We start from the raw sequence: 25478 nt of genomic DNA on the forward strand, positions 1-25478 counted from the left end.
TGTTCTTAGACAGTATTTAAATTTTTTGTGTATTTATCTTAAATCCAGAAACTTTCCCATATAACATTATTATCTCCATCAACTCTACAACTGAGTAAGTCGGTTGACTTACTGTAATAACCAGGTCGTCGGCAAACGCTCTCAATCTATAATCTTGATCTCTTATTTTAATTCCCTTAATTTTATTTGAATCTCGTATTTTAATCAATAATATTTCCAATGTTAACACAAACAGTAAGGGTGATAACAGACACCCCTGTCTTGTACCCTTTTCAATATTACATGTTTCTGTCAAACTACTATTAACTATTATACGAGCTGTTTGCTTCTGATATATTGCCCTAATAGGTTGTAAGAATTTTTCCCCAAACTCCATTTTCTCCAATACTTTCACCAAAAATTTCCAATCCAATTGATCAAAGGCTTTTTCAGCATCCAAAAAAATCAGCGCTGCGGAGACCTGATTATTCCTTTCCAAGAATTCCAGTAAATCTACAATATGTCTCACATTATTCTTCATTTGTCTACCGCTTATAAATCCAGTTTGATCACTATGAATCACTTGCTGCATTACCTTCATTAAGCCATTAGCTAAAATTTTTGCAAATATCTTATAATCAGTATTTAAAAGCGATATTGGTCTATAGTTTTTGGCTTGGGTAACATCTTGATCTTCCTTCGGAATCAACAAAATAAAAGCTGTTTTCCACGATGGAGGCACTTCTCCTCCCAATTGAATTGTCCTAAACAATTCTCTTAAAGGTTCCACCATTTCTGACTGTAAATTTTTATAATAGACGGCAGTCAAACCGTCAGTTCCCAGTGCCTTACCCACCTTTAATTGCTTAATTGCTAAAAAAAATTCTTCATCACTTATCAATTGATTCAACCCTTCCTTTTGTTCTTGTGTAAGAACAAGGATATTAGCTTCCTGCAAATATCCATCTATGTCTGCATCTCGAATCTTATCTCTAACATACAACTTAGAATAAAAATCAACAAAAGCCTTTTTAATAAGATTCTGCTGGTACACTACTTTACCCTTGTATTCTATTCTATCTATATTGCATGCTCTCTGTTTCTTCCTTAACAAATAAGCTAACAACCTACCCGGTTTATTAGCATTACAAAAAGTATTATGTCTAGCATACCGTAAGTTAGTTGCCACTTGATCTGCCATCAACATATCAAACTGACCTCTTAGTAAAGTAATTACCTCTTTAGTCTTCCCATCAGATGGATTCAGAATTAAAGCCTTTTCTTTTTTCTTAATTTCCTCCTCTAATTCTTTCCTCCTAAATTCCAATTTACGTCTATGTTTATTGTTCAAATATATTAACACTCCTCTCATATAAGCTTTACTTGCATCCCAAACCATCTCCATAGGAGTACCTTTATGCATATTAATTTTAAAAAATTCTTTCATCTGTTTTTTACACTCTTCCACATTTTCCTGATATCTAAACAAGTTTTCATTTAATCGCCAAGACCGTCTGTCTCCATTATCTTTTTCTATCTCCAACCATACTGGACTATGATCAGACATAGTTCTTGGACAAATCTTGATCTTCTTAATCCTAGAAAAAAAGTCATTAGTAATTAATACAAAATCAATCCTTGAAAAAGATTGATGCCTATCAGAGAAAAAAGTAAAGTCTTTTTCTTGCAAGTTCCTTTCTCTCCACACATCTCTCAATTCCAAGTCATCCTTCATTTCAAAAAATGATTTAGGCAGTCTAGCATGACTTGGCGTACTTCTAAAAAAGCCTCTTTTATCCATTTGTACATCCAAAACGCCATTCCAATCTCCCATAAAATACAAGATTTGTAATCCCACTGGATAATCTTACTGTGTAATAATTTGTAAAAATCTCCTTGCTGTTGGTTAGGAGCATATAATCCAACCAAAAGTACAGTATTTTCTTGCCTTCTGTTAATAGTTCAATTATAACATATCTTCCTTGTTTATCTGCTTCAAGTAAAGTAGCTGTTAAAGTATTCTTAACGTAAATAACAACTCCGTTTTTCTTGTCAGGAGCAGAGGCAATAAACTGCGTGCCCAACCTAAAGTTTGTCAGGTACTTTTGATCAGCTGCTCGAATATGTGTTTCCTGTAAGCAAATAACATCATTTTTAAATTGCTTTAGATATTGAAATACTTTCTTTCTTTTATGTGGTGAATTTAAGCCATTAACATTCCAGGTTAGAAGCTTTGTCGCCATCTTTTGAGACCTGAAGCTTTTGGAGCACCTCTTCCAAAATCACCTGCACTCTCTTCGGCTTCGCTTCTCCCACTGCTTCACTATAAGTAAGTTTTTGAGATGTAGTCATGACTCTCTGTTGTTCTTGCTCTTGTCTCATTCGTCTGGCTGCAGCGCGTGTCATTCTTTGGTCTCTGACCTCCTCCATTGTTACTGAAATCTGATCCACTCCTGTAGTTTGCTGGGATTCTCCATCTTTCAGCTGCGTAGCTCCTTCAGCACCTTGTATACTCTCCCTTCGTAGCTGACGCTCTCCTTCACCATTCCTCCTTTTAAATTCCATGGATGGTGGGGGGCCTGCCTTCAAAATATTAGCATAAAAATCTCGTGCCTGTAAAACTGTGTTAAGGCGGTATCTCGTGCCTGCGTGCATCACCACCATGCCTACTGGAATCTCCCATCTGAACTGGATATCCCGTTTCCTTAATTCTTCTGCCAAAAAAGCAAATTCTTTCCTTCTCCTTAAAATTCTTGGAGGGATCTCTTTCAAAATTAAAACTTCTTGCTCTGCAACTGTAAATTTGGTATTATAAAAAGCTTGAATAACCTCATTTCTAATTGCTCTTTTCGTAAAATAAACCACCACATCTCTAGGTAGCTTCCTTTGTCTTGCAATCCAGGAATTAACACGGAATATTTTATCTATATCCACCATAATATCTTCTGCTGAACGCCCCAGAATCTGTTCAAGAGCTTCTGAGAGTACTTTTTTCAAATTTTCCTTAGGATCTTCTTTCAAACCTCTGATTCTCACAGCGAACTCCATCTCGCGGTACTGCACCAATATTAAATCATCATCAATCTTATCCATCACAGTTTCAGCATCCATCATTTTGGCATCTAATCTCATATTATTTTGGCTAAGTTCTTCCACTCTCTCATCCAAACGTTCAATGCAAACAGCAAGCCCTTGAAATGCAACCAAAATATCTGCCCGTAGACTTAAGAAGCCTCCTAATAAACACTGAAAAGAGCTTGGTGGGCCTGTAATTGTTGCAAATATAAGGAGGCCTTTAATATTCCATACTTCGGTGTTAAAATATTGAGATTTGGTAGGAAAATGTGTCGTTATGGCTTATTATTATTTTTATAAATAATTCAAGGTGGCAAATATACCTAGTACTCTTTTCTCCTTCTCTTTTCCCTACAACTACAATCTTGTCAGATGGATTGGGCTGAGAGAGAATGATTGGCCCAAAGTCACCCAGCCAGCTTTTATGGCCCTCTGCCTTCTAGCGAAGTATGCATCCCTTTTCCATTTTTTTCCAATATTTCTTCTCAATAAATAATCCAAATATTTGTATGATATATTTCTTATATACACATTAATCCGCTATTTGTCGGTATGAGAGAACACCAGCGTTACCTATTATTACCTATTTATCTGCCAGTAGTTTTCCAAATTTCCCTTTCTTCTCTTTAGGACAACAATATATGATCTCCTTCCATGCTGGGCTCTACTGTGATTAGGGTAGGTGGGAGTGAGGAACATCAACACATTAGTCATTTTCCGTAAAGACTGAACTACCTTCAGCCAGACTTTTCATATTGCCACCAATGATTATAAGGGAATGGAATAAGACTGTAAGTACTCAACCAATTCTGCAAAAGCATTCAAGCCTCCGGTTATTACAGGGAGAGCAGAGCTTTTGCCCAGAATCACTGACTCTGAGTACGAGTATGAGAACAGAAGAGATAAAGGATAAGAATATGACACCAGAAAGCTAGTCCATTAGCATAATAAAATTCTTCCAGGTCGTTGCCGAGAAAGTGGCAATTGAAGATTATCTACCTGATTTAATGAAAACTGACATTGCTGAATTGCAGGATGAAAACAACAAGTACCAACTAAGGCCCTGCTTGCATGTTTTACATCTTTACCTATTGTTTGGATTCTCTGGAGACAAACACAGACTTGTTACCTTTACAAAAACAGAGCAAACCCAAAGGAATACATGGCAGCGCATTTACAGAGAACCATTATAAATAGCTTCCATTGCAAGGATGTCTGTTTTAAGCCACACTTAATTTCTGAACGCGCTTGTAGAACCATATGCAAGTTCTAGATCGGGGGGGGGGGAAGGTTGTAGAGAGCAGTTAGCAATAAAATTCAAGGCTTATTAACTTGGTAAAAAATATGGTATCTTATACTGAGACCTGTTCATAATTGCTGTTATGCCATCCAGAATCCAACAATTCAGTTCTCAGGACTGAAGAAAGGGGCATGGGCCACTAAGGAAGTTCTCCCCTCCTCCACACAGAACTAAACTGTTAGCACTGATTCCCCTCTTATCCCAGCCTAGCAACAAAAATGAATTTAACTTTATTTAAATCCTATTGTCACCTGTAGTTATCCTGAAAGCCAGACGGGGAAGATAAAGACCAAAAAGAGACAGAAACTGATCAAATCATCTTACACAACACTTGCAGAAATTCTTCCCCAGAATTGTTCACACTTAATCTCCGTGTTAATCTTGAGGAGCTGCACACGGATACGCCCTGCTGCACAAGGGCGGATGGACTGTTTCCAACAGGCAACATCTGTACATAATCGTTCTTCGGAGCTAATTCTCACTTTACCCTCTGAAGTCAAGTTCAAAAAAAAATACCACCCAGCTTTCAAGAGTCCTAGAGGACATGACACTGTCAATAAGCAGCTGGCCTATGAGATTGAATAGTTAGACCTCCCAATTAAAGGAATCCATAAAGATGGGGACTTCTGGTGATTGATTTTCATGTCTGATGAGAGCTAGGAAGCGTCAACATTTAAATCACAAATACAATCAGAAGGGGACAAGAACTGCTTCACATAAATACATGTCAGAGGGAATTATATTTGCAGAGGGAAGCTTGCCTCTTCTGATATATTTGTGTTTTGCGCAATCTAAAAGCTGCAAACATGTTGTTGCTGCATTGCATGTAAAGAATTACTATATTTCTAGAGTAATACACAATACCAAGGATGAAAGGCTTCTTGAAAATATTTGAGGAAATATTGGGAGGAAAAAAATGACATTGCTGTAAGTATATACTACAGTTGGCTAAATATGCAAGCAACACACCACTGTCGTAATGGGGGACTTTAACTATCTTGATATCAAACAAGCTCTGCAGAAGCGAGTGGGAGATCAAAGAGGTTCCTGAAATGTTAGCTGACAACTTTGTCATCCAAAAGGTGGAGGAGGGAACTAGAGGGTCAGCTATATTAGAGTTAATTCTTATTAATAGGGATGAAGTTGTAGAGTTGTAGGAACTTTGGGGTAGAGTGACCACAGCATACTAGAATTCACCATGATGCTGGCATAGGCAACTGAACAAATTCAGACTCTTGGGAAACTGCCAAAGGACTGGAAAAGTTGTGGTCCCAATATTCCAAAAAGGGGTGGGGGGAGTGGATCCAGGAAACTATAGACCAATCAGCTTGACATCAACACCTGGAAAAATCCTGGAAAAGATAATCAAGCAGTGGATGAACAGGGCAAGAAAGAACTAGAAATAAATAAGGTGATTACTAGAAGCCAGCATGGGTTGGTTAAAAGCATATCATGCCAAACAAACGTTACTGCCTTCTTTGATAAAGTGATTAAATTAGTGGACCAAGGAAATGCTGTGGATACAGTATACTTAGACTTCAGTAAGGCATATGATAAAGTCGATCATAGTGTACTTCTTAGATAGAACAAAGTGGCATACACAGTACCACCAGTAGATGAATTTGCAGTTGGCTCACCAACTGCACTCAATGTAAAGTCCTCAATGGAACTACAGCTCATGGAAGGAAGCATGCAGTGGCGTAGCTCAAGGTTCTGCCTTCGGCTCAGTGCTCTTCAACATTTTCATAAATGACCAAAATGAAGGGATTGAAGGGGTGTTCATCAAATTTGCAGATGGCATCAAGCTGGGGGAAATTACTAACACTTTGGAAGATGAGTCAAGATTCAGAAGGATCTTGACATATTTGAGTATTGGGTCCTATCCAACAAAATGCTATTCAGTGGTGAGAAAAGTAAGATCCTGTACTTAGGCTGGAAAAACCAAACACACAGGTACAAAATAGGCAATACTTGGCTCAACAGTAGTACCTGTGAGAGGGATCTACGTGTCCTAGAGGACCACCACTTAAGTATGAGCCAACAGTGTGATGCAGCTGGCAAAAAAGACAACACAATCCTAGACTTCATCAACAGAAGGTTAGCATCAAGATGACAAAAAGTGGCAGTACTGCTCTATATTGCACTAATAAGGGCACACTTGGAATACTTCATCCAGTTCTGGTCACCACAATCAAAAAAAAGGGGGGGGGGTACAGAAAAGAGCAACAAAGATGAGAAGAGGATGTGGGGTTTAAACGCGATCTGAAAACATACCTGTTCGAACAAGCCGGCCTGGCCTGAGGGGGGATTGGTGGGGTTTTTACTATCACTTTATTGGGGTTTTATTAATGTATTTATTGTTGGGCATGTATTTAATTACTTTTTAATTTTTGTAGCTTCGTGTTTTATTCTTGCCCTGTACACCGCCCTGAGTCCTTCGGGAGAAGGGCGGTATACAAATATTAATAAATTAAATTAAATTAAATTAAATTTAAATCATACAATGAACATCTGAGGGAATTAGATACGCGGTGGCTCAGTGGGTTAGGATGCTGAGCTTGTCGATCATATGGTCAGCAGTTTGGCGGATCGAATCCCAAGTGCCGCGTAGCAGAGTGAGCGCCTGTTACTCGTCCCAGCTTCTGCCAACCTAGCAGTTCGAAAGCACGTAAAAATGCAAGTAGAAAAATAGGGACCACTACGGTGGGAAGGTAACAGCGTTCCGTGCACCTTTGGCGTCTAGTCATGCCGGCCACATGACCACGGAGTTGTCCTCGGACAAGCGCTGGCTCTTTGGCTTTGAAACGGAGATGAGCACCGGCCCCTAGAGTTGGAAACGACTAGCATGCGTGTGCGGGGGAACCTTTACCTAGCTTAACAAAGACAAGGCTTTGAGGTGACATGATAGACATTTAGTTGAAGGCTTGTAACAGGGAAGAGGGAACTGATTTATTCTCCAAAACACCCGAGGTTTTTGTCTTAACCCAAATTTGGAAAATAAAAATATCCCCAAGTCATCTAAATAGGGGAGGAGCAGCACTGTTCCAGAGAAATAGCTAAAACAGCATGCCATATACTATGCACCATCCATGCTATTGTACTAGACAAGGGAATTTGGTCCACAATGTATTTACATTTATACATATATCAAAGTTTCCAGTTAATTAGGCCAAGAAATATTTGCCAATTTATGTTCTGCTTTTCCTGTAGAAGGTCCCAGGTCATTTCCTTGTGATTCTACCCACAGAGGCTATAGAAAGCTGAGTTAGGAAGATAAAATCCTTGCAAAGCCAATCTTGACCTGGATTAGCTTTTCCAGCTTGGGCCTTTGAAAAGTACGGAGATGATAATTCTTTGAATTCCCAGCTAGCACAACCAAGGTGGCTTGGAATTATGGGATTTACATCTGGAAAAAACAAGGTTGAGAAAGGCTGGACTGGAAAGTAGCAAATCTGTAGTTACCACATCACAGCCCTGTCTGGTCTAACTTTGTATTCTCTTTTACAGCTCCTAGGCAAACCCACTCAAGCAAACAAGTTCCCTTCAAAAAGCCTTAAGCCACAGGAAGTCCCATTCACTAAGTCATTTTAATGCTAGGCATTCTTCTTTGTTGGGGTACTCTTTCCTGCTTTGATTGAGTTAAAGGTTCAAAGTGCAGAACAAATCCCTGTTCTGAAATCACCGACTTACTTGACTAAACGCAGTGTGTCTTTGCGGATGTTGATCAGGCTCCTCAAAGTTTTCACTGGCTCCTGGGGTGGAGGCGCTGCATATGGAAACTAAACAGAACACAAGAGGAAATACAAGGTTTAGATGTTGGAATATAAGTCAGACAATGAGATTTGAACTGTAGCGAATAAATTAACCTTCACGCATAAGCAATACAGGTAGTCCTCAACTTACAACAGTTTGTTTAGCAATTGTTTGAAGTTACAACGGCACTGAAAAAAGTGACTTATGATCATTTTTGACTCTTACGACCATTGCAGCATCTCTATGGTCATGTGATCAAAATTCAGATCAGCTTGATAACTCATATTTATGACGGTGTCCCGGGGTTATGTCATCACTTTTTGCAAGCTTTTGATGAGCAAAATCAATGGGGAAGCCCAATTCATTTAACAACTATGTTACTAACTTAACAACTGCAATGACTCACTTAACAACTGTGGCAAGAAAGGTCACAAAATGGGGCAAAACCAAATGTACCATTTAAAAACAGAAATTTTGGGCTCAATTGTGACTGTAAGTCAAGGACTACCTGTACAGCCTAGACATACGACAGATGAGACCTCCCAAAAGCTATCAATATGCACTGCATTATGACCCAAAGCACAATTAGCCTTGGTTTTTTTCCCTGAATTCTGCAATTCAGTATGCAGGTAGGATCAGGTAAAATGACAAAAACAGCACTGCACCATCATAACATAACTTCTACCCATAAGGGCTGTTTTCCAAGAACTAGACAGAAATACAATCCTTGGTTGTATAAAGAGAATCAAAACCACATGAAGTACAGGTAGCTCTCGAGTTACAAACGTAATGGATCCTGCCCATTCCATTCGTAATTCGAGAATTTGTACGAGTGAATGGCATACCTTGAATGTGATCACCCCTTTCACCCACGCATTTGCTAATCGAATGCGCAGTTTGTTAAGTGCACATGAGGTATTCCAGGGTGGGGAAGGCCAAAGGGAGCCTAGTGATGGAACCAGCCACCTAATTCAGACCACCCAAAGTCTCCCCTGACCCACTGAGATACCTCATTCTCCTCACAATTGCTTTCCCAACCCCAACCCCATTCTGCCATGCCAGGCCACTTACCTTGTGAAAATTTAGCAAGCTGTCTCCTCTCCAGTCACTCTGCTGCACAAGATCACGGTGCCCAGAACTCTCTGCGCGAAGTGTTTGCAAGCTGATGGGAGGCTTTGACTCAAAGCATCCGGCCAGCTTGCAAACACTTTGGGTGCTGAGACTGGAAGTTCCTCGAGGGGGGGGCGGGGGGGCGTGATATCACTTGACTTCAGTCTTCCAGTCGCCACACAAAATGCGCTTGAAGAAAGGCCTTTGCCAACAAAAACAGAGGCCATAAGCAATGCACACATCATTCTGGGGCTCCGTTTTCATTGGCAAAGCCTTTTTTGCAAAGATGGCAAAAGGCTTTGCAAATGGAGGGAAGGCTTAGATGTTTCAGGCCTTCCCTCCATTTGGAAAGCCTTTTGTCACAGTTCTTATCCAGGCCTCCATTTTCAGAGAACAGAGGCTTAAAGTCAGGGCTTTTTTTCTCATAGAACGCTCAGAATGGCATTCCAGCACAAAAATTCCTTTTTTTGCACACAAAAAAGGGGGGAAAAAGCTTTTGCACAAGCTGTGCTACTACCTCTATAGGAATTGCTGCTGAGTGGGCCAAAAGACCCAGCCGGCAAACGTTGCACAGGCAAGTTGTCTACAGAGAAAGCAAGGTGGCAGGAACTTTGCACCCCTCCCTGCTCCCCAACTTTCACCATCTCAACTAAGTAAGTGGGGACCAGGAGGCAGGGGTGGTGGCACTGTTGGGGGCAGGGGCACGGGGGGTGTTGTTGGCGGGATGCCCCCTGGGGTTGAAGCGGCTGGTGCTGTGGGAGCCGCGGGGCCCGCTCTACACAAGGCTGCGGGGGGGCGGGGGCGTCGCTGCCAGGCTGGCTGCGGGCGGAGGCGCGGAGGGTGGCGGTGGTGGGCTGCCCCCCAAGGCCAGAGTCAGCACCAGAGCAACTAGTATTGTGGCAGCCGCAGGGCCCGCTCTACACAGTGGGGTAGGCAGCGCTGGTGGGGTGGCTGCGGGTGCTGGGCGTGGAGGTGACGGAAGTGGGGCACTGCAGGTGGCTGACCTTCCACAGGCCATGCCAGATGGTGGCCTACCCGGTGCTGGACACCTGCCGCTACCTCAGCTGCCCGCCCCGCCACCTGACTCTGGTCTCAGGGGGCAGCCCACTGCCACCATCCCCCGCGCCCCTGCCTACAGCTGCCCCACCAGCAACACCACCCACCACATGCAGCCCTGTGTAGAGCAGGCCCCGCAATTCCCACAGCACCAGCCACTCCAACTCCAGGGGATTCCACCAGCGACGCCCGGCCCAGCCGCATCAGCAGATTCGTCAGACATCAGAAAGCAAGACAAAAAAGCGTTTCCTTGCAAGCAGAAGGGGAGGATATTCTAAATAAGTTCACACATCATATTATTAGGCCATAGTTTCTTGACTATGCCCCAAACTAACTTATTTAGGATATACACTGTGTCATAAATGTTGCTTTGCAATGACTGGATTCAAACATCACTTTAAGCAGCAAATGATTGATCCACTTTAGCATGTTTGCCGAATCCAGATTAGATGCATAATTTATAGTATATATAAAGTATGAATAAATATAGTATACCTCCTAGACTGTGGGTCCATATGTATGAATCCTGCCAATGGTGATTTATTACAGTTAAACAATAGGGCTCAGCATAATGTGTGAATCCATAAAAAAACAGCATTATTTCAGACAAGGATTTGCCTATTTTCAAAAATAATCTACAGTACTCAGTTCCAGAATACAGTAATAATACAATACAATAAAACTACCACAATATAAGCTTCCCCCTTTTGTACTGGTGTTGTGATGTAAGGGGTGGAATTTGTGTCATATTTTAATACATCCCGCTTCCCAGTGATTGTGCAGCTAAGGCTGAGTGACAAAAATTCAGATAATCAGTAAATATATATCTATATATGTGTGTATGTGTATGTGTATATGTGTATATGTGTGTGTGTGTGTGTGTGTGTGTATAGGACGCTGAGCTTGTCGATCAGAAGGTCGGCAGTTTGGCGGGTCGAATCCCAAGTGCCAAGTAACAGAGTGAGCACCTGTTACTCGTCCCAGCTTCTGCCAACCTAGCAGTTTGAAAGCACGTAAAAATGCAAGTAGAAAAATAGGGACCACTACAGTGGGAAGGTAACAGCATTCCGTGCACCTTTGGCATCTAGTCATGCCGGCCACATGACCACAGAGATGTCCTCGGACAAGCGCTGGCTCTTCGGCTTTGAAACGGAGATGACCACTGGCCCCTAGAGTCGGAAACGACTAGCACGCATGTGCAGGGTTACCTTTACCTTTTACCTTATAAATAAAAGATTAACAAGATGAGTGTTCCGGCACCTTTTTTTTAGAGAAAAAGCACTGCCTAAAGTACTATGAGATCACAAAAGATCAGTAGTGTGAGATCTTGCACTACTGATCTTTTGTGATCTTGCGGTACTTTAGGCCTCCATTCTCTATGAATGCACCGATGGCCTGAAGCAGTGAAATAGGCCAAGAAACAAAGGCTCTCTAGATCTTCGCAAGGGTGAACGACTGCTGTGGTGCTGCAAAATTTGTAATTTCCAGACTTGTTCGTAAATACTAGGAAATGCTTGTCACATAACTTCGAATGTTCGCTTAGGGAACATTCATAACTCGGGGATTACCTATATTAGTACTGCTTTATAAAGCCTTAATAATACCACACTTTGACTACTGCATCCAGTTTTGGTCATCACATTACAAAAAAGGTGTTGAGACTTTGGAAAAGTACAGAGAAGAGCAACAAAGATTAAAGGCCTGCTGACTGAAATATATGAAGAACGGTTGCAGGATTTGGATTTGGCTAGTCTAGAGAAAAGAAGAAATAGGGGTGACATGATAGCAGTATTCCAGTATTTGAGATGGTGCCACAAAGAGGAAGGGGTCAATTTATTTTCCAAAGCATCAGAGGGTAGGACAAGAAACAATGGATAGATACTAATCAAGGAGAGGAACAACCTGGAATTAAAAAGAAATTTCCTAATCGTGACAACAATTAACCAGTGGAACAGCTTGCCTTCAGAAGTTGTGGGTGCTTTATCACTGGATATTTTAAAGAAGAGACGGGATGGTCACTTGTCTGAAATGATATACGGCATGGGTGTCAAACTCGCCGTGTCATGTGACATGTTGCGACGTATCACGCCTTCTGCATTGCCAGAGCTGGGGTGGATGCGGCCTCTACATGATGCATACAGCCCACAGGCCAGCAATTTGACACCCCTTGTATAGTAGAGTCTTCTGCTTGAGCAGGGGGTTGGACTAGAAGACCTCCAAGGTCCCTTCCAGCTCTATTCTGATTGATTGGCACAACATAGCATAGCAAACCTGTACACAATATTTTATTGCAGCATACACCTTCCCCAGCAATAAGCTATTGCTCTGGGTCAATTCCACCTTTCTAGGACTTTACAAGGTGATGTTGCCACATAAATATATTTCCAGTACCCAGTCCTCTGTACTCAGAATAACAGTATAACAGAGTTGGAAGAGATCTTCCAAATGAACTGTTCTTTGAAGTACTCTTTCTGGGATGCCTTTTCTCCCACCTGTCTTTTGACTTATTCTCAACAAATCAAAGATAATATAATATTGTGAAGGATGCCGGTCAGTAACAGCCCTTCTTTTGCAACTATATGAAACATTCTGACTTGAAATTCAAATTTGTATATACCCAAGGATCTGTAATAGAAATGCACTATATAAGGTAAGGCCAAACCTTTACACACACCTTCTTGTTGCTTGGGGGCGTGTGTACATATCTGTCCATATGGATTTACCTCCATGAACACACTCATCATCTCCCAGTCTAAAGATCTTAAAGCACAGATTTACCACTAGCTTCTCCCCGGATCATACACAGCATCCAAAGCTTTTGATGTAACTCTCAGAGATTTCCAAAAGTTGCTACTGAATTTTATTTTTTAAAATATTTCTGAACAGGACAATTATAAAAGTTAAGCCTGGGTTGAAATATAATTAAATTTAATCACAAGTAAATATAAATTGAATGGAATTCCTGTACTGGCCCCATCGCCTTTTTATGGTTCATCTCAGCATCCAAAGGCCAAGAGTGACCCCAAGCTTTACAGAATTGTGCTCTTCCTATTCTAGGAAGCACCTCCCAGTGCAGTATTTTCTCTGGTTGTTGCTAAGGATCCTGGAGCAAGGACTGAGATTGTGTACAATGACTTGCACTTTTAGTTCCACTTGTGATTGCTGGATACATCAGGCCCTTTGTAGAGAAGAAAGCCCACAAAGGAAGAAGGACAGAAGAGATTTACTTCCACTAATAAAGCTAGAACACAGTAGAGTCAAGGAGGTCAAGACAGTGGTCACTCTATAGAGATTTAGAAGTCAAGATAAAATGCAGGATTAAGGGCAAATTAAGGGCAAAATTTCAAACCTATTTTAACATCAAAATAATTATCAGCAGCAGATTAGCTATTAAAGTAAGGAAGCATTTATTTCTCTGGAAGCCCAATACTCTAAAGTATGTCTTGCAAGATGGAATGGTAAAAACAAGTAGAAAACTTATTTTTAGATGAGACTATCATTTTCTTCATATTCTCTGTGACTTTGCAGATATGCATTTTGGGGCACATTAAAGCAGACTTGGGAATCTCCATCCCCATTTGTGGGTACACGTATGCCTATCCAGGATGCTTCCACTACAGCCTGTAACTGAGAGTAATGCAAACCCCATCTGTACCTGGATGCAATATATTGTGAAGAGAAAGGGCAAGTTGCCAGCAATCCTTTTATGTTCTTATATTCCCCCCACCAACCCCTTGACAATTGCTCTTATAATAGTCTAAAGTGCCCAGCAGAGCGAGAGGGAGTATTTTTAGCTTGCTGATCCAGCAAATGTTAATTTCCATCAGTATCTGGCAGTGCATCCTGTGATGATTCTTTGCTGGCTGTCTCAGAACTCCCTAATTAACCAGCTGTACTCCAGAGGCAAAAAAGAAAGTCATTTCTGCTTAGTACTGGTCACTTGTAGTATACCGGTAGTGTAACAAAAAACAGAGTATTGTTTTTTTTCAGGTATACACTTTGCCTGGAAGGAAAGAAAGCAAGCAAGCAAGTCTTGGTGCAATCTATACAGAATCCAGGCTAAGGAGTCAGAGGGGTGTGAAGACTTTAGTCATTTGTAAGACCTTCTGATTTTTTCGACTGACTTTACTAAAACCCACACTAAGTCAAAACTAAGAATATATGCCTTTTATCCATCGCCTTTTCTTACCATGTTTGTGGCTTGCTCTGTTCTCACCTATCTGCAGCGCATCAGAAAAGAACCCTTGCTCATGAAAGCTTAAGGTGGGTTGCAAAGTGATTTCTTTTTCCTCCTGACCACCTCCCCCCCCCCCCCCCGCCCCTCAGCACCATCACACTCTATCTTTCAGGTGAGTTTAGGTAAGCTTATATATTTTTTATTACTCCATCTTCTAGAATGTAAGTTTATTTTTAGTTTTTATTTTCTATTGCTTTATTATTGGGATGATTCTTTTTATTATATAAATTACATATGACTTATATAACACACACATATGTATAATATAATAATTGTATAATATGTAACAATAACATAATACACACTGTATAATTATTACTGCATTTTGTTATATACATTATAAATTGCTTAGACTCCGATGGGGTTGAAGTGGTTTATAAATGCCTTAATTTAGTATTTAGCAGAATAAATTTATTCCTTTAGAAAGTTAAAAGTCACGGAGGATCTAACAAGCCCAGTTCTACAAGATTGGGAAGAAAAAGGCCACACATATCCAGAAGTCACCCGATGGCAGCAACAAGTTAGGTGTTTTTTTTGTACCCCACTCTAATACCTCTAGTGGCCATTCTGCATTTCTCCAATTCAGATATAGTAGCCTTAAGAAAGTCCCTCCAGAAACACAGGAGTCTCTTTTCTGCAACCACAGAACACAGCGAGATTTTTTTTAACATAGTGAAAACTTGATCTGCATTTTCCAAGTATTGCAGTTACTCAACAGACAGAGAAAAAGCTCAAACTTGTAAAATGGGACTAATTCAGAACTGGATTTCTCCTTGAGTCACACGGTCTTATTAAACTCTAACTGGCATTCTCACCTATAGCTTTGTTATGTTACCATCACTTATCTTATACGAGCAAGAAGCTGAATATTACTGTCAGCTTGCCAACAAACTAATCTGGCATTTACCAATTCATACGAAGATTAGGGTGTAGTCAAACTGACTTCTTTGATTAGAGAAAGGAAGATGACTGGAAACCTCTTATAGATTTTTTCTGTAAAAATAAAAAAAATGAACTTGTGATTTATGGCTTTGATGATAGGAAGATTATACAGAAAGATTATATTATAGAAAAAGATATGCAACTTTGAAGAGAGAGGTTAAAGTATAATTGTATTTATAACTGCTGTCAAGAATATCAGAAGTCTTATCTTTATAAATTTTTTACCTTTTTTCTACTTATTTTTCTTATTCCACTTTTAGCTTTTTTTTCTTCTCTTCACTTTCTCCATTCTATTTTAGTGTGTATTGGTTCTTATTGCTCTTAAAACTTTCAAGAACAATTGTTTCAAAAAAGAAATAGTTGCTACCCCATATGTCAAGTGTTTTAGTGCCTCCAAGTGGTAACATACTGAAAGACTTTAACCCAACACACAGAAGGTAATCAGTATAATTATTAAACTAGGACAAGATTATCTCACAGCTGCTTTCATTTCTGAAGTATAACTGCAATGGTTATTATACTGGGTCTATTAACAAATCCATTGCAGAATCTGCTTATTATTTTTGATATCAGGGTTTTTGATACACAGCAGCAGCAAAAGTATGTGGGAAGTTTAAAGTGATTACAATCTGCCTTTGCAGTCAAATTATTTCTGTAGGATTACATCACAGATACTCCAATAGATTCATTAATATATGCCACCAGACCAACCTCTGCATCTGAAAAATATAAAAGCCCTCCTCCAGGTGTATTTAAAAGACAATCTAACCAGGATATGATCCAACCGCAAATGTAGAAAGGTTTTAGAAAGTTGGGTGACTCATTCATTTGTGTTTATCACTTGAACATGGTGCAGTTCAAGTTTCTTAAATTCACTAAGTGCAGTTGTTGCAAAATACACATTTTGCTCCATGGACATAGTTTAGAGTTTATTCAAATCTAAAAACTGCAAGGTTCATTTCCCCCAAGTTGCTGATTTCCCTTTGCAAGTTGGACAAATAGATGCAGGACTTTTTTCCTCATAGAACGCTCAGAACAGCGTTCTGGCACTTTTTTGCACCAAAAAAAAAGCTTTTGCACAAGTTGTGCTACTCCCTCTATTGGCTTTTGAAAGCCAATAGGAATTGCTGCTGAGCCCGCCAAAAGTTCCAGCCAAAAAACATTGCACAGGCAAGTTGTCTGCAGTGAAGGCTAGTTGTCAGGAACTTTGCACCTCTCCCTGCTGCCCAACTACACCATCTCAACTAGTTAAGTAAGAGAGGGCAAGGAGTGGGAGGTGGGTTCTGCGGAATGCATGTGCAGTCCTTCCTTGTGCTCACCCGTGTCAGCCAGGCTGGTGGCCTACCCGGTGCTGGACCTGGGGGGTGGTTAGCGTGCGTCTGCAAACTACATCCACGTTGGTCTTTCCCGGCTATGCCTTCCTTGCCTGATGAAATCCAGACACGGAGCTGCAGCTGGCATCGTTGCTAGAGGGGGGCTCGGGGAGGCAGCCTGGGGTGGCTGCGTCAGACACCTCACAGCCCTGCAGCCCATAAATAGCCACAATGTCTGGGAAGTCCCCCAGTGGGTGCTGAAGGCTAGTGTCCAGCTTCCTTGGCATGGTGGCAAAGGCAGGGGGCTTGGCATGCTGTAGACCAGGCTGTTGCAGGGCACCGCCGTGGCCCCCATCATGTAGCTGCTGGCATGCAATGGCACCGCTGTGATGATGGGATGTAAAAGTGGAGTGAAAAAATTGCTGTCAGAACGTTTTCTTTCTATTATAGTTTGGCATTGTGCTAATCACAGACTAGAATTATCAGTAGGTGGTGCTGTCAAGGAAACTTCAGGAATAGATTCCAATCATTTATTGATAAACTGTATGTCATACAGTATACCATGCTTCAGCAAAGAATAGTAGAGAGTTGTATTCATGTGCAGAATTACTGGGGGCTGAGCTGCTGAAAATTGGAAGAATGTTAAGTACCCGATAGGTGTCATCTAACTTGCCTACAGTTTTGGCTGTATGGAATAATTTTGAATCCATTGTGCATCATTTTGAACATTCAATGCATGATCCTACAAGAGATACAAATGATAAATGCACTTATGATGGCTTGAAAAGAAAAATAACATCTACAGAATTTTTATTGGACCTAGGATTGATGTGTGACACTCTCCAAGAATTGTCAAATTTAAGTTTGGATCTACAGGACCGCAACATGGACCTATATAAGGCAAATAAGAAAATAAAAATACTGGTTCAAGTTTTTGAAGAAAGAAGACAGAACTTTGGGCCCTATTATAAATGTGCTGTTGCTGTTGTAAGTGATCTTCGCTTTCATAGAGTTTTACTTCATGAAAGAGATTCAAGAAAGGATCCCCCCATTGACCCAAGTATATTTTATACAAAATTGAAAGAGTCAACTGAAAAAAGATTGCTTGATAGCAAAGACGATGAGTTGGCGTATTGGTCTCGCGTACTTGATCAAAAACATTGGCCTGAAGATGTAAATACTCAACTGACATTTGGAGAAGTGGAAATTAGAAACTTGTCAATCAGACTGCAACTAAATGAAAGAGAAATGATTCATGGATCCCGTGAATACATTCTCGAAAAGACATGGCCTGGGTCCGGGCTATTTGAGGGAACACCTGCTGCCGGCATCAAACGCCCTTCGCCCAGTGCGCTCCCACAGGGAGGGTCTGCTCAGGGTGCCGCCGGTGAGAGATTGCCGGCGGGTGACACCCAGGGATAGGGCCTTCTCAGTGGGAGCGCCTGCCCTCTGGAACCAGCTGCCGGTGGAGCTCAGGACTGCTCCCGACCTCCGATCATTCCGCCGGGGCCTGAAGACCTGGCTCTTTGAGCTCTCGGGCCCAGGCTGAGGAGAAATTTTAATTGGGGTTTTAAGTATACAGGGTCAATTTAATATTTTTTAATTTGGTTTTTTAACTTTTGTATGGTGGTTTTTTAATTTCCTGTAAACCGCCCTGAGTCCTCAGGGAATAGGGCGGTATATAAATGTAACTAAAATAAAATAAAAATAAATAAATATGCCACCGTTATGCCACCCCCTGCTGCTGGGCGGCGGAACCAACTAGATGATTCCGCCCCAGGCGCCTAATGGACCCTGAATGGTTCCAGATGGCACTTGGGTCTATACCTATCGCCCTCACTCACAGCCCAGCTGATGCCTTGGTGGATGCCTGGGAAAGGGCGGCCACTGAGGCACTCAACTGTGTTGTACCCTTGCGACCTCTGACCCGGCGCAGATCCCATTGGGCTCCATGGTTTTCTGCGGAGCTCCAGGAGATGAAGCGTCGGAGACGGGGTCTAGAGAGTGGTTGGAAGTCCAGCCGTTTGGAATTTCACAAGGCATATGCTCTGTAACACTTCACAATTATATTGTAACCCAATGAGGATGAGAAATGGGCAGCACAATGGGATGATATACTGGGATGATGCAAAAGTAATCCTGGAAGCCCACAAGAATTTTGGGATAGAGAACAAAATGCCCATTGGGACAGAGTCACCGTGGGGCTTTTCTCTGAACATTCATTCTTGGTTGGTACCTTTTGTTAGTTACTTGTGTTTTAAAGAAACGGCTCTTACTTGTCTGCCTCCTCACTTTATGGCAAGTAACAACACAATCCCTGCAACCCACGTAAGTGGCTTCTGCAACATCCCCAAATAAGAATAACAGAATAACACTGCTGGAAAGGACCTTGGAAGTCTTCTAGTCCAAGCCCACTGCTCAAGCTGGAGATTCTATAGTATATACCATTAAAAAAACCAAAAACCTTAAATCTTAAAACTGAGCAAGGTTGGAATCTCAAATGATTTCAGTGTTCAAGCATGAAGATAAAATGTTGAGGAGGCTGGCCACTTAAATGATTTATAAACTATTTTAGGGTGCCTACCACTGGAAAACAGTACTGTTCCCCACTTTAAACTTTCCTGCTCAGAAAAATGTTAAAGTTGCTTCCACGTAAGGATCTGTAGTAAAGTTGAAGTACCTCTTTTCTGCGTACATACAGCACTTAATATAGAAGTACATTATCAGGTGATACTGTCCCCAAACTATCTTCTTTAATGTTTTTTTCAGAAATAAGCCCCTGGTTAAAAATTCCTTGTAAATTTAATTAGAAGCTTTTCCCTTAGAGCTTCTGTTTCCAACCATTCTCATTCATGCAGCAATGGCATTATGCACAAACTGTCTGTTTTAATTATTGCAAACCAGGCTAATAGTACCAAGTGATTTTTTAAAAATAAAAAATACTCTTGAGCATGACTCAACAAAATGACTAGCAGTTAGCAAAAATAGAAAACCCATTAAGAGATTTACAACTGTTACTGATTTGATTTGTACTTGATAAGGGTGAGTCATATGTGATTGAAGTGACACTGCCCTGGAACAAGAATTAAGAGTTCTTAAACTATAGGCTTCCGGTTCCAGAATTTCGGTGCTCCCAGACGTGCAAGGGATTTGCTCCTCGTGTTGCCTGGATTTCTTCATTGGGGGCCCCCTGTAAAGGGGTCCAAAGTCGCCCTGGAGAGGCGATGAGTGGGGGAGAGGTCTCTCCAATCGGTGGTAGAAGGGCGGCGGCCCTCCCGTCGGCTTGGAGCTACTCTCCGAACCAAAGAAGAAAGGATAGGCCACTCCCATGGCCCATCATTTAGCCGTTTCCTGCCGAAGCCAAAAGCACAACAAAGCACTTGAAAGCACTTGAAAACTGGGTGAGAATTGCCTTCTTGTTTTCCTAATTGTCTACTTTCCCTGTCAAAAGCTTCTTGAATTTGCTTCCCCCTGCGAGGAGAGAGGGAAGGCATTTTTTCCCCACCCTCCTTAAAAGCAGCCTTTGTCTACATTGGGAGAGAAAAGAAAAAGCCTTCTACCAAATTATACTGATTTATTGGACTTACTGCCTTTCTACTTTTGGCCCAAAGTTCCTATATTTACAGAAATGGACTATTCTACCTATTAGTCTAAAAAAGGGGACAAAAAAAGAAATAAATAAAAAGATACTGTCTTTTGAAGTACTCTGAGGATATTTAGTGAATACTATTGGCAAACAAGCTTGCTTACATTTTGGACTGACCTTGGCATTAAGATAAAAACCTGAAACAGCTGGAGATGAATTTGGCTTAGACTTGTGGAGGTGAACTCTTACTGATTTTTTTTTTTGAAAAACAGCCTCCACCAAGGACTATTTATAATTATTACAAAATGGAGAAGGATCAGCCACAAATCTTGCTTGATTATAACCTCATACTTGAAACAATCTACAGAGTCACTGAGATGTCTATCTCCAGATTTAATAATTTACATGCCAACCTTAAGTCACAAATTGAAACCCAGTCTGCAACTAAAGAATTTACACTTCAGAATATAATAAAATTGGAAGATATTACTATTGAGACAGAGGAATATAGGCAACAACTATCCAAAGAACCGACAACTTTAAAAGTACAAGGAACTATCACTATGGCAAATAACCTTAAGGACCAACAACATACTATGGGAAAACTTAATGTGCAAGATAGTGATGTTAACATAGAGGACGTGAAAGATCAACAAAGACAGTTTCCTGAAAGCCTGGATAGCCAAGCATTAATTACAAAATTGGATAAGACTCTCTATTTAAAGCAGATGAACCCAGACGGAAGAGGAATCCGGACCGAACTGAAGATAAAGTTTTTAGAGCAAATACAGAGACTAGAACTAACAGGGAAACAACATAATGATTACAAATGGTTTGGTTTTTGTGGACCACTGATGGCTAGATGGCCTCCTTCGATTCAAATAATATGTATTGGAGCGAAGGGAGACCTATCTGGCAATTCAAAGGCCTTGGTCTGGAAACCTGATTGGCAAAAAAAGAAAGCCCGAGTTAGATTTAAAAAGTGAGTTCTTAGAGAACCATTAAAGGTTATCCTTTTAGTAATTAGTAATCTATCAGGATCTAAAATAGAAAATGTTTATAAGATAGAACTAGAATGTGTTTATGTATTTATTAGGCTTATTTTAGATATTATAATTTGTGCACTGACATAATGGAAATTTGGTTTATAGATCCCACGTTTGATGTTAAAAGATGTTTGATTATTCTATTCAATAATTAAGAATTAGCTAAAATTTAAAACAGAATCTGGTTGTGTACAAATAGTTCTAGATTGATAAACATAGGCTGTGGTCCTGTCAGTAATGTGTGATGTATTAGGATGTGAAACAGGCGATGTTTATTAGGTAGAACATAGCTACTCAGCCACTGTGTACATGTTAGATGCTATAGTATTTGCTGTAATGAAATAAGGGAAATTTGGGTTGTGAATATTATTTGGGATGTTAAAGGCTAAATTTGAATAATATAATTAAAATTAAAATTAGGTAGACTTTAATAACAGGACATAGATATATCTCAATGAAATTGAATTGACAAATTTTTCAACTGACCATGCTATCTCTAGAAATTTATTAGTTTAAACTGGTTGTATGAAATGTTAAGGGAAATTGAGAAGGATGTTTTGATAATGTAACCTGAATTATGTACTGAAAACTCTGTTACTGAATCTCTGATTACCCAGTCATCATGATGTTTTCTAAATATGTAGATTTTAACTGAAAAACCAATAAAACATGTTTTTTAAAAAGAGTTCTTAAACTATACTCTTCCTGAAAAAGTACGTTCCTCATCCTTGCAGGTACTCCAATAGACATAGTCATCACCTGAAGGTGCTTTAATTTTATTTTTCACACAGCAGGAACTTGGACTCAGTAGTACAAGTAATACCAAATGAAATTGGTATCTACAAAATTGTATATCATGTTCCAAATCAAAGCAGCCCAAAACTCTATTCCAATTTCCTAGGAACTATACTGTTAGTAACCTGTCCCTACTTTGGCAGATTGTAAGAAGACCACGAGATATCATTTACATTTTCTTGTGTCACAGGAACACTTACAGAATGATACTGATCTTCAAATACTACTTCAAATAGAACTCAAAAGCATTTTGACAGCAAGGGCAAAAGTGGGTTTATTACAATTCTACAAAAAGGCACATAACTATGACCAAAATATTTCAATACTAGAGCACAGATTTTGATGCTGTAGTCTGTAATACCAGGTTGGATGGAGAAGATTCGAAAAGGCATCTTTTACATTAAGCTGCACCCAAAGTCATTCTTATTGAGATCCAGTTTAAGTCATTAAGAAATCAGAAATAATTCAAGAAACAAAGCTAGTAAGTTAAATTCTGATTCACATAAGATAAATTATACATAAAATTGTTAGGCATATGGTGATAGCCTACATAGTTGGGTTGAAAATATATAAACCATGATGTTGTGACTTTAAGATGTTAATTGGCCAGTGGGTGTGTAAGTGTTCTCATGGCCATAAGAGGGAGCTAGGAACGTAGCGTCTCTCTCTCTGAATTCACTGCTCTCTACTATTACTGTTTTTGCTCTGTTTTGCTGTACTGTTGGTTTACTACTGTGATAAACCTGAACTGTGTATTTGACCTCTGGACCGGTAAGAAGACTTTGCATTTTGGATTACTCCTTGGACTGTTGCTATTGTGTATGACCTGGACTGTTTATTTTTGACCGTGCATTTTTGTTCTTACACCACCTCAAAAGTAAAATACTTTTTGTTTTCACAACTCAGTGTACTCTTGTGGTTACTGTGTGACTCTTACTGCTCTCAGTACCCTTCCTTGTCTGTGCAACTCTTTGGTAGCACAAGGAGACCTCTGCACAACAATCCTTAACACTGGTTATGGGCCCAGACCTGTACTGAGAGTTAGTACACACAGTATCATAGCTGAGTTTGTGTTAGCTATCTGGTGTAAAATGGCACAAGAACAGTCAACTGGCATCTCCTGGATAACCCGGTTGGATGGGACAAACTATGTTTCCTGGTGCACAAAATGTAGCTTGCTTTTGCGCAAGGAAGGACTATGGACTGTAGTTAATAACCCACCTGATACTACTGCTTGGGATCCAGATGACGAAGACGATGCAAAAAAGATAGACGAGTTTAAACGTAACAATGAAAAGGCACTTTGCATTATTGGACTAACACTGAGTGACCAGCAGCTTGTCCATATTTGTGGTGAGGAGTCTGCTGCTAGGTGTTGGGACATTTTGCGAAGGCTTTATGTTCGAGACAGTGTGGGTGCACATATACACCTTACACGTAAGCTGTTTAGAATTCGTCTGCAAAAGAATGGAGATATGCTGACCCATTTGAACTACATGAAGACAACTATTCAAGAGCTTCATGAAAAGGAGCTGATTTTTTCAAAGTTGCATCAGGTCTACATTATTTTGTCCTCTTTGAATGAAAGCTATGACGAGTATGTTTCTTTTTTGGAAGTCCTGACCAGAGAAGAACTGACTTTGACTAACATTACTGAAGACTGCTGGAAGAGTCCAGAAGAAGGCGTGACAGAGACCAGCTGAGAGAGACACAGCCACAAGAGGAGCAGCGATTCACCACTGCTTACAACATCAAGAAATGTTATTCTTGTGGGGCTAGAGGGCATATAGCCAAATTCTGTAGAAAGGGAAGAAAACAGAATGTAAATAGCGGTGGGAAGGCAAAGAAGGGTGTTGGTTTGGCTGTTTCTGGTGAACCAATATCCAGAAATAATGAATTGTGGGTTGTTGATAGTGGGGCTTCACAATGTATCACCAAAGTGAAAGAGAGGTTTATTAATATGAAAAACAGCAATCAACATGTTTCACTAGCCAATGGTTGGAAGATAAAGGCCTCTGGTGAAGGTAATTTCTATTGTGCATGCATTGATGAACAGTTACCTATGTTATATATACCTAAACTAAGATTCAACCTGTTATCTGTAAGGGAATTGGTTAAAGTTGGGTTTGTGGTAACATTCAGAGGGGAGCAATGCACTATTGAAAGGAATGGAACCTGTGTAATTGCTAATCTAAAAAAATGGTTTATTTGTTCTCACTGGTAACCCGGTTAGTACAGTTAAAGCTAACTCGATATGTGAGAACAAGAAGCCACATGACGAATGTATACATTTACTGCATAGGCGGTTAGGGCATATAAACTTTAACTCACTACATAAAACAGTTGAGTTAGTACAAGGCATAAAACTGAAGCCATGTAGTAAGTATTTGAATTGCAATGCCTGCAATCAGGAAAAGAGTAAGGCAACTCCTGCAAACTGGTTAAACGGTTTCAAAACAATTGTACCTTTGGAAGTTGTGTTTGCTGATTTAATTGGACCCATGAAACCAAGTTTAGGAGGATCATGTTATATTTTAAGTATACTTGACCATAACTCTCGTTATGGATTTTGTTATCTGCTTAAGTCAAAGGCAGACACTTTCCAACAATTCTCAAACTGGCTTAAGTTTGTCGAGAGGAAAACAAAGAGAAAAGTTCAGTGCATAATAACTGATAATGGCACTGAATTTACAAACAAACGCTTTGTTGATATGCTAGAATCAGCTGGCATTGAGCATAAACGTTCAGCCCCTTATAGGCCTCAACATAATGCATTTGTTGAGAGACATGGGCAAACATTACAAGCCATGATGAGAACCATGTTAAAAGATTCTGGCTTAACAGATAGACTGTGGGGGGAGGCAGCAAAATGTGCAAACCATATTCTGAATATAGTGGTTAATTCTTCTACCGGTAAAATACCATACACAATATGGCATGGTAGAAAACCAAACCTTGATTATCTGCACACGTTTGGCACCCCAGCATGGGTCCACATTCCTGCACAACTCAGAAGTAAAGGCCAACATAGGGCTAGACAATTATACTTTGTAGGTTATGAAGCTAATCATAGATCCTATTGTTTCTGGGAACAAGGCACAACTAATGTATATAATATTGTAAGTGCCAAATTCCTTGAGCACGTTGGTTGGGATAGGTTAGAACAAGAAACTGTTAACACAGATCCTCTAGTGTTTGAGGACTTCTCTGATGACATAGCTAGAAATAATAAGACATCTTCTGTACCTTTAAAAGAGGAAGATGCAATAGGGGAGATAAAGGAGGA

At 40.3% G+C, this 25478-nt stretch overlaps 1 protein-coding gene across 7 annotated transcripts in view; it reads right to left on the bottom strand.

Annotated features, from left to right (window-relative positions):
- Nucleotides 1-25478, bottom strand: part of RNF157 (ring finger protein 157) — a 108206-nt gene that overhangs the window by 34544 nt on the left and 48184 nt on the right. For all 7 annotated transcript variants that reach the window (XR_014025329.1, XR_014025330.1, XM_081319510.1 and 4 more), the window contains exon 3: nucleotides 8045-8133. Coding sequence is in view for 5 of the 7 variants with exons in the window: in XM_081319510.1 (XP_081175636.1) it covers nucleotides 8045-8133 (89 nt within the window). In the remaining 2 variants the exon portion in view is untranslated. The remainder of the gene's footprint in view (nucleotides 1-8044; nucleotides 8134-25478) is intronic.

Source organism: Vipera berus (genome assembly GCF_964194415.1).
Source record: "Vipera berus genome assembly, chromosome: 2".
Taxonomy (NCBI): domain Eukaryota; kingdom Metazoa; phylum Chordata; class Lepidosauria; order Squamata; family Viperidae; genus Vipera; species Vipera berus.